General features: G+C 35.1%; 1 protein-coding gene across 1 annotated transcript; it reads right to left on the reverse strand.

Moving 5' to 3' along the window:
- Positions 1-146: 146 nt before the first annotated feature.
- On the reverse strand, positions 147-1,557 carry LOC113361901. Its single transcript, XM_026604986.1, has 2 exons — positions 495-1,557; positions 147-418 (listed from the first exon to the last, which is right to left on the reverse strand). The coding sequence occupies exons 1-2, from the start codon at positions 1,462-1,464 to the stop codon at positions 327-329; spliced, it is 1,062 nt and encodes a 353-aa protein (XP_026460771.1). The 5' UTR covers positions 1,465-1,557; the 3' UTR covers positions 147-326.
- Positions 1,558-11,065: the final 9,508 nt, after the last annotated feature.

Here is an 11,065-nt window from a genome sequence, read left to right on the forward strand (position 1 = left end):
AGTTAGAAGAACCTGAAGAACAAGCATTCTAGATTATTACACAATGAATTCAGTATTACACTAGTGGCAAGCCCAGCTTGGGAAAATCCAAGCAAATAAAACTGCGAATGACATAGATAACTGAGCTACCATATATACATGTACCCTTGGAGAAGATCAAATCACCTGTCTAAGACTTTTGAAAAAACTAGAAACTCACAGTTCATAAATGAAACAAAACAAAAGCAAAATGAAATTCCGGACTTCTATTTAATTGATGATCAGAAAAAAAGAAAGTCATCAACCATAGCCGACAGATCCTAAGCGATAAATTAAGCCGCTTAGTTTCAGCTGAGAAGGCGAGAGTGAGAGGCAGATGCTAATGCCACAGCCTGTGCCCACACCTTGAGGCGCGCTTTTACATCCTTTGGGTCATCCCCTGATAGTATTGTGAAGTTTAACAACATGCAAAGAAAGAAAATGAAAACAAACTATAGAGATCAAATAGTACTCACCAGGACTTGAGATTCTCCAATTGCTTACAGTTGAAGTACCGTCACTACCTGCACTAGCGGTATCCATGGTCGATCCTCCTCTGCCTGAATGCCTACTTGAGAATTCAAACATCGTGCTTTCGTGTTCGAACTCAAACCCCAGATCTCTACAAGCCTTGACTTCCTCAAAGTCCATACACAGAGACCTTCTCCCACCACAAGGTCTTGTTATCACCATCAATTGATGCCTATAATGGTCATCGTTACCAAATTCACCACCACTACCTGAACGGTGACCATGTCTATTGTTATCCCCATTGAAATAGTTCATATCATCATCATACACAACACGATCTTGCTTCTTCTTCATTTCCCAAGCTCTCTGTAACCATTTCTCTCTTAAAATTCTCCTCCTTGAATTCCTTCTATTCTTCTTGCTTGCTCTTTTAAACCCTCCATCCTTTCGTAGATCAGCTTCGTTCTCGCTTGCATATAGTTTTGCTACGTCAATGGGTGTAACTATTATGTCATATTTAAGATCCGAAAACTTCTTGCTTCCTCCGAGGCTCGTCGATTTTTGCTTAGGCGTCACAGGTAGAGAATAACAACCAGGCTCATCATATTTACCTGAATCTGACATCGATAGGATCGAGGAAATCACTCCCTCGACATTCTCTTTTTCACTTGTCACGTCGTTGTCAAAGGACTGCCGATCCTCATCATCATCATCGTCGGCATCATCTACAGATCCCTCGATGGATACGCGTGACATGTACATCCTAATCATGTCAAGGTATTCCTGGCCAACATCCGCACTAGCAGCAGCACCATCATCAGGATTTATGTCGCCCATGGAATAATCAGTACTCTTGCTGGTACACAAGGATAACCTAGACAAGGTGTGCGGAAGTTGGTGCTGATGATAGTGATGGAAATGATTATCATCAAAATCGTATATTTCTTCTTCATAATCATTTTCAGAAACACCCATACTGTTCACTAACTTTGTAACAAAAGAGACTAGCAGCTGAAAAGGTTTTTGACAAGAAAACACACTGAAAAACTTGAAAAGGTTGTCACTCACTGATCACTCTCATTCAAAATCAAATATTCATATGCGGTTATATATATATATATATATATATATATATATATATATATATATATATATATATGAGAATTTGACAAGTATATAGATATATAGAAGCTACGGAGGAGACTAGAGATTAGCTACTCAAGAGACTATATAGTATATACTCCTAGCTACTGGTTAATTATTGCTTTGTTATTCTTAATTGTGATTAAATTTCTCATAGGCTCTCTCCCTCCTTCCTTTCATCTTCCTACTGTTATGTAACTCCACCATGAAAGGAAAGCAAAAGGAAAAGAAAAGAAAGGAAAACGATAGATTAATTAAGGAGAAAAGGTGAAAAGATTAATAAACATTAATTAATTTCATCCAAAAAGCCAACAAGAGCTATTCAAATAGGCAAATAAAACAACAAAGAGCCTCACTATCAGTTGTTTTGGCCACCTGCTCATCATGGCGGATTAAGTTATTATGTGACCAATACAGTGACATGTTTCACGACCAAAAATAAAAGTGTTTCTGCTTCTTTAAAATTAAAAATCACTATTCAACACCATCAATTATGTTAGGAAAGTGTCTTTATTTAGAGTTTGATTTTATTAGGTTAGTACTTTGAGTGATCTTCAAGTTTATGAACAGTATAAATAGGTTGTTAAGCCATAAGAATTAATATACAGAATTATTATCAATGTAGATGTTTTATGCTTCTGCGTTTATGCTCTTCTCTCTCTCTTGATCGATCTTTAACTTGGTATCGATCTTTATGCTCTGATACCATGTTAGAATACGGGCATCCAACTCAAAACCAATTGGAAATGAGTGGAGAGGCCCTAAGGATTATAAACCACAGGATCTTAGATTGCCCAGACAATGTGGGACTAATAATTTCAACACTCCCCCTCACGTGTAGCCTCGTTGGGTCTAACATGTGGAACAATTAAATCGGGTGACGCGGAGTAAAGGTGCGGTCTAACACTCGTCGCAAATAACCTTCTCTGATACCAAGTTAAAGATCGATCAAGAGAGAGAGAGAAGAGCATAAACGCAGAAGCATAAAACGTCTACATTGATAATAATTCTGTATATTAATTCTTATGGCTTAACAGCCTATTTATATTGTTCACAAACTTGAAGATCACTCAAAGTACTAACCTAATAAAATCAAACTCTAAATAAAGACACTTTCCTAACATAACACAAACTCTAAAGGGAAATCGTGTGCTATGTGTCACACGGTTTGTATGCCTTAACACCCTCCCTCAATCTCATGGGGATTGGAAAAACCGCATGAAATTGGCCATGAAAGTTGTTGATGAAGTGCGGTGCCAATAAACGCCCGAGAAGTATAAGAAGAAGCGCATCTGTGCGTGAGTTTAAGGCTGAGACAATGCTGGGCCGAGAAGAGAGGACTGGAAGCAGCTGGACGAGCTGGGCTTGACAGGGAGGAGATGGAACCTTATCGAGATGGAGGATTCTGGTGATTATTGACTCTTTTTTTTTTTTTTTTTTTTTGAAGAACGAGAAGGAAGTGTCACTGTTGAAAAGAAAACGAGGTTGAGAAAAAATGGAGGAAAGAATAGAGGATGTAGAGATAGCGGAAGACATGAGGATCAACCGCTCTGATACCAAGTTAAAGATCGATCAAGAAAGAGAGAAGAGAATAAACGCAGAAGCATAAAACGTCTACATTGATAATAATTCTATATATTAATTCTTATGGCTTAACAACCTATTTATATTGTTCACAAACTTGAAGATCACTCAAAGTACTAACCTAATAAAATCAAACTCTAAATAAAGACACTTTCCTAACATAACACAAATTCTAAAGGGAAACCGTGAGCTATGTGTCACACGGTTTGTATGCCTTAACATAAACAAAAATATTTCTGCTTTTCCGGACATGGAAATAGTTTTCTGAAAGCCATAAGCCAAAAAGGGAAAAAAAAAGTCCAAACACCATCTAAGTCTCTTCCTTGGCTTGTGGCGCTACTCATCAAGCCAATTGTTGGCTTACAAACTGCTGCTGAGTGAATGTATCCAAGTCAAATGGAGGAACCTTTATTTTATGGTTTAGACATTAGCGTGATTCTTATTTTTTGAGAGCTAGTAAAAAATTATATAAAAAGTACTTACTTATGCGTACATGTTCGTACGTGTCAACTTAGCTTAGTAGCTGTATTGGTTAAACAATCACAATATAAAAGTTAATTCAAAAGATATTTGTTGATAGTAAAATAGTAGGAGCAATTAAGGCTGCACAAGACCCGGTCCAATTTATCTGTACCGACCCGGATCCGAAAGACCAGGACTCGAACCGATCCGGACCCGGAATTACCGGTACATGTACCGGTTCTGAATGTTGATACCCGGTATAGACCGGTACAGGTACCGGTTCTGGGCTATTCCCTGTCTGTACCGGACCGAAAAACCCGGTAAATTAGAGCCATTGATATCTTTTAAGATATTACATCCTAGCCGTCCCTTTTAGGTTTAGTCTCATCTTCAACTCCAGGTACAGGTACAAGTACTGGTCCTGGTCTTGGTACAGGTACAGGTACAGATACAGGTACAGGTACCTTCGTTATTTTGAACTTAAGTTGTAATGTTGAACTTTATATGTTAAGTTAGTTTGTTGTTAGCCTTTGTGTTTCAAAATTTGGGTAAAAAACCCGGTACCGGACTGGTCTTACCAGTACAGGTACAAGTCCAGGTACAGGTACACAAATTAAAAAACCGGTCAACTCCGTGTACAGGTACCGGTTCCACCAAAAACCCGGTCCGAACCGGTCCATGTGCAGCTCTAGGAGCAATGGATCATCCCCTAAAATTCAAATCTAATCTGATGCTGTGGATGTCATGAGTATGGCTAGTCATCACGCGGCAAATGATGCAAATGCAATTACCCTCCCCCACCCACAACCACCACTAGTATTAAAAACAAAAATATCTTTGATTAAAAAACAAAGACAAAAAATCTGATATATTTGTTCACATTGGCCGACAAATTTGGGATTACAAAGACCAAAAGTGGATTAAAAAGAGTTCCTCGGACTCTTTTTAGTCTTCAGTCTCTGGTCGTTACTCCTATACTTTAGTGTTCAAAACAGGCAATAGATCGCCAAAAATCGAGCAACGAGACCGGGCATATACATTGAGTGTGGGACAGGTGTGGACTTATCCTCCCTGTCCACTCTCTAATGTTTTGTGATTTATTTTTAACCTTTTTTTTTTTGTAAAGAGTCTTTTTCTGATTGAACCATGTAATCCAACTTACGTAAGTTTTACCACAAGTTTAGTTCAGAAACCCAATCTTTTTCATAGACAAACCATTGACGTAAATTAGTAAATCCAGTAGTCAGTAAAATATTAGTTATTCCTCGTGCAAAACTAAATAGGCAGATTTTTGTGAGACAGGCACATCTTTCTCAAATGAAGACAGTAGATTTAGGTTACTTTTGGCATTGCCACGGGAGACTAAAAAATTTCACCTGAGAGTCAAATAGATGTGGAAAATGCAAGCATGGCTCGTGTCTTCAAGATAGTAAATTGGTTTAAAGAACAATTAACGGCTTAAAGAAGGCATAATTGTTATTTGACAGTGGCTCCGCCGCATCCACGTTATTATACTATAATGTAATTAAGTGAAAAGTAAATTTTTACTGTTTTCATTGATGGAACAGTTAAAAGAGAAGACAGTTAAAGGTAGTATACATATTCTCTACTACCTTTTATTATCAAACCAACATTTCCTTCTATACAAGCCAACCTTGACTCCTTTATCAATATCCTTTTACTCTCATTTGAATACTTCGTTCTCCTTTTTTATTCTCCGATATTATACTTTGGGCCAGACTAAGTCCCTTCTTGGACCCTTTCAAAAAAAAATCCCTTCTTGGACCGGGTCGAGTCCCCGAGTCTCGAGTTTTTTTATGGACTTAGGCTTACAAACCATGTAAGGACCTTCAAGCCCAAGTGGTGTATTTTCATGTACCAACAACCATTAAATAACCGAGATGTGACATCATCTAATTATGAACTTACCATATTTGTTTGCCCGACTTTTCGTTGATCTGTCGTATCTTACTTGATTTTTTTTTATATATTTACCATTTATTATTGTTAGAAGATTTTGTGCATATATTACTTGAAATCACAAAAACTAAACTTCTTAAAACGTCTAACAAACCAAATATTGCAGATAATCATCTTTTAAACTTCGAATGGGTTTTACAACAACCACAACAAAAAAAAATGTTAACTTATATGCAAAATTTCATTGATAAATGAGGTCATTGTTCGTATATGTTAACTCATATACCAATTGAGAATATAGCGAAATAAATGATGGGTTTGGATGCAGAATTTTGAAGGTGGATTTATGTTTTTCTTCGTAGATTTGGTTTCCCAAATTCCTGGAATCACGTTTCCTAAGGAATCACTTTTCCAATAAATCTTTTATATGGAGTCCGACCCTTCCCCCCTAAGATTTGCTGGGAAACTTATCAAAGGATTTGTAAACCCACTCTTTTTTAACTCTAAATCTCATATATATACACATAAAGATTCTGAGGGTAATGCCAAATAATATATGGACTTTAAACAATAGAATTCTCTGAATCTTAGGAATTTTAACTTAGTTACCAAATACACGAGGGATTTACTTGAATCCCGGAATTTGTAATCCCATGGGATTACAAATTCCTCGGAATTGTGAATTATGCAAATAAGCCCACCATAAATAAGTTCAATTTCAAAGACTGATTTTCTACATTAATAAACGACTCTTTCAGTTGGAGAATGAAATAAATGAGTGTCATTTTAAGTTAAGAATTTTGTCTGAAATATAAAACTATCAACATGTGTTATTGATTAGTGGAACAAAGCAACTACATAATCAAGTCTAATACACCTAACTCATTAACTTCATCCCACTCTCAGTACCTTTAAAATTTAACAATGGTATCATACGCAAATTTGTTGTACTTTGGAACTCTTCTACATATTCTCTTTCATATACTTCAGACTTCAGAACTCATATCTCGTCAAATCACATCACCTTAGACATTTGTTTGTTTATTTTCAATTTTCACTCAAATAACCCTATGTTGTTTTTGCTCATGGCAACAAAACTAGCGATGAAGATAATGATAGTGGTATTTTTATATAGTTTTCGGCATTGCCGCCAATGATGGATCATAGCAGTAGAAACCAAAGAGTTACAATAAAAAATCTAATGAGAAAAAAAAGAGTTGAATTTAATATACTATAGTAACATGAATTCATTTCTTTAGTGATTCAAGTGTAGATCTAAACTTGCAATCGTGTTTCTTATGTACAAGATATTCTTTGCATCAAAAGTGAAGCAGTAAAAATAAGAGGCTGTTGGAAAATGATATAAATATAAAGAAATCAATAAATATTTAACAGTTCACTAAAAAGTTGGGTATAGATAACTATGATTAAGTGCAGAATTATATGATGTCACATCTCGGTTATTTAATCGTCACGAAGATGCTAATTCGATTTTGATCACGTGTTACCGGATCAAAATTTTCCCCTTATATTGCTTCCAAGCAACGCAAGGAGACAGTTAAAGCAGCATATCATTAACTTAATTCCAAGAAAAATCTTGCCTCTTTGCAATTCAGATTGGAGAATTGTGTGGAGTCTTAGATGTCCACACAAATGAAAACTTTTTATGTGCCAATTGTGTCAAGCTCTTAAAAGCTCAACCTGAATGAAAATTTATAAAGAAAAGTCTTCTAAAGCCATCCAGGATGTTTCTTATTTGTTGTATTGAGCGTCAAGCTTCTAAGTTGCTACATCTTTATTTATTTCAGATTTTTCAAAACAAAAATCACCTGAAATTACCAAAACCACAAGACCGATTCGCTATTGAATATCAAGTTAAGGATTTTCTTGGTGGACTTGATAAATCCCTATTAATATTAGATCTCAGAGGACCTGAAAAAACTGGTTATATAATTGTCAAGTCTCTTAGAATTTGGAAGTTAAAAACTTCTATATATCTATACATAGATGTCGGTCTATATCTTAGCTTAAATTTTACTAACGGTTATTTCCGGTCTATAAAATAAGAGAAGAAAGAGAAACAAGAGGCATCTTTAAATTTCAAAGCCGATCAAGAATTCAGTTTCATTGTTATATACATCTTCATTTTCAATAAGTTTGTTCTTTGTACAATGAAGGATGTTTCATATATGTTTCTTCATCTTGTTTTCCTTTTTTCTTTTTTCTTTTTTGATCAATAATCATTTTGTTTTCTTAATACTTATATTAATGCATAGAAATTCATGAAGCGAAAGGATGATTATGAGTGATACTTTTTTACCACAACTACTCGAACCTATCAAACCACCGGAAGAACCAGACATACTATCCAAGATGGATATTGGTTAGCGAGTCAAGGTGACCAAAAGATCACTCTTATATGTAGAGGAGCATCAACAATAGATCGTCAAGAAAGTACCAATAGTAGGAAGAGGTAGGCAAGGGACGATGATACTATCGTATTCAAGAAAAAGTTGGTATACTACTTCAACAAAAAGGCGTACAAAAAATCAATTATTTGGAAAGGTGATGGTACCAAAAAAAACTGGATAATGCACAAGTACGTGTTGTTAGGAGACAATGTTCAAGAAGAAAAATAAGGTGGTCATACTTGCAGTAAGAAAAGGCATGGACTGGTTCTACATCAATTTATCGAAACAACAATTGTAAAACACCTGCAGCATTAGTACCCATGACCACGTCAAACCCTCCAACATCTCCAATAATACGGGAACTGGAAGCAGATGCAGCTCCAATACATCATCAAAAAAACAAATATCTTCCAGTACATCATCAACAAGATAAATATCTACAAAAACATGATTACGTGGAGAATATACTACTAGACAACATGGACTTGATAAATCGACTCGATGATCAAGAGAAAAAAAATTCAGTTGACGGTTTTTATTTTTTTGTGATGATATATTATAGTTTAGAAGGAAATTTATATTAATGTTTTTTAGTTTGTATGTAAGAGAATTACATGAACTTGATCTCCTACGACAGTAAGTTGAGGTATTTGGTTTGGTCCCCCTTAACAGGAGTATGTAGGCAGCCCTGAAGTTAGTGAAATATTGTTACGGGGAAAGCTGACTTAGGTTAACTTATTTGAATTTTGTCAATAATTGATGGATTTAGTAGTAGCTTTCCCTTATCAAAATTTATTATTAGAGTAATTTCCCATAGCATCTTTCAACCTTGCTACGCATACGAGGTTCAGGAGAAAAATTGCCAAGAACATGAAACAATTTTAATGGCAGTCGTGGTGCATATTTTTTTTCAAGAATATTGGTTTCAGATACATTTCTTTCGATCATGTATGAACTCCTTTTACACCGATGAGTTCTTTAGAATCAACTAAGTTTTTTGAGCTTTAATTTAGATATTATACATTTTTATACTTCTACGGTTCTACCAAACCCCAAATCAAACATATTGCTTACCTTTTTTTTTGTCATCCTTCATCCTCAGTGTCACAAAGTTTTATTCAGTTGACATTTAACAAAGCCTCAAAAGCTCAACTCAACTCATCCACTGACGGTTTAAATGTATGCTAAAAGTCAATATGAGAAGTTTTTTTTTTTTGATCGGTCAAAGAGAAAATTCATTGAAAATAAAAGGTACTTAAGAGGGGTACCTCAACCCAGTGAATACAAAAGGAAATAAAAAATAAGAGAGGAATGTGAATTCGGCAATCCAAGACAACAAACAACAAGCTCAAGAAGGCTGAAATAAAGAGTCCCATAAAGCTGCCACCATATTCGCGTTAGACCTAACATTCTTGTGTTCGATTCGGCCCAAAAGAACGCTTCTAGTTTAAAGTTTCTAATGAAGCTAACCAAATTTTTGTTTTTGCTTTCACAGACTCTTGCATTTCGCTCTCTCCATAAGTACCACCATATTGCGACCGAGATGTTATTTCATATTGACTAAGTATTTCGTCCCCCCAATTAAACTTCCAAGACTTCACATTTGTGGTGACATTTGAGTTATAAGTCCAACGAAAACGGCATCCTTAGATAAAATAATCATAAATTCATCCGGGTCCTCCAACATTCATAGAACAAATGCGAGTTATTTTCATCGTTTTCATCACAAAAACAACATAAACTAGAAACATCCATTCCCCTTCTTAAGAGTTTATATGTTGTTATTATCTTATCATGAGAAATAATCCAAAAAACTAAATGAGTTTGCAGGAATAATCACGACTCCACACAACATCGATTGGAAAATTTGGCTCATCTTGGTCTCCTTCATTCCTAATACCATCCTTCACTGTATATTGACCAGGATCATTACCAACCCAAATTTGGCTATCCAAAACACCTTCTTGAATAAAGATGAAAGAAAGAAGATTTGATATGTTTAAAACTTTACTTGAAATAGTTTGAGAGTATCTTTATCTAGACATAAATCCCCACCTTATACCATTTTCATTAACTTCATGCATATTATCCACCACTAACTCCTTGGTCCTTGAAGATTCATTTTCCAAAGTAAACATATCAAATAATCTTCCTTCACCAAGCCAAGCATCTTCCATAAAATCTATTTTCCTTGCTCGCACCAATATTGAATCTAATACTTTTGTTAAAATCTTCAAGATCTTTATAGATATTAAAACACAAGCTACCACCTTTTGGTCCTTTGGAATGAGAGTTTTCCAACCGGTAAAGGTTTCGCCAAATTTCTCAACTAGAATCTTCAGATACAATGCATCTATCTCCAAACCAAAATGCCACCACCACCTTTTTAGCAATGCCGAGTTCACTTACTTAGTTCTGTGTACACCAAGACCACCATTTTCCTTTGGTTTTTTACCAATTTTCCAATGAATATTGTGAGTTCTTTTCTTATTAGGAGCATCATCCCATAAGAAATCTATCATCACTTTATCAATTTTCTTAGTAATGGAGTATGGCACAAGAAAAATGGAGAGATAATAAATGGGAAGTATTAGGATTATAAGTAAGTCAAGTCGTATTTGTTGACTTGACTATCTATCATTAGTGTATTGGTATAAATCTCTTTTATATGTCAGTGTAAGACACCTTAACAATAACTCTTGCAATAATGATAGTTTGTCATATCTATCGTATCTTTATCATGGTATCATTGTGGTCAGTTTAGGTGAAATTTCTCTGAAACAAATTTGTCAAAAAATTTTTAATAGAATTGTGATTCAATCAGATTTTCAGATCAAATATCTTCTCTTTACAATTTTGTGATCTTTCTTCAGCACATTTTGATTCTGAATCTTTAATTCTTGATTTTCATCTGTTTCTGAATCAGGAATTTTTTTTTAGATCTAAATTTTTTTTCAATAATTTCAACGCCAAATACTTGTCCATCCATGAACAATACACAAAATCCACAACCTGTTTGGAAGCAAATGAATGTTGAACATCAATCTTCCTCTTCT

The sequence above is a fragment of the Papaver somniferum genome, chromosome 3 (genome assembly GCF_003573695.1).
Source record: "Papaver somniferum cultivar HN1 chromosome 3, ASM357369v1, whole genome shotgun sequence".
NCBI classification, from domain to species: Eukaryota; Viridiplantae; Streptophyta; class Magnoliopsida; order Ranunculales; family Papaveraceae; genus Papaver; species Papaver somniferum.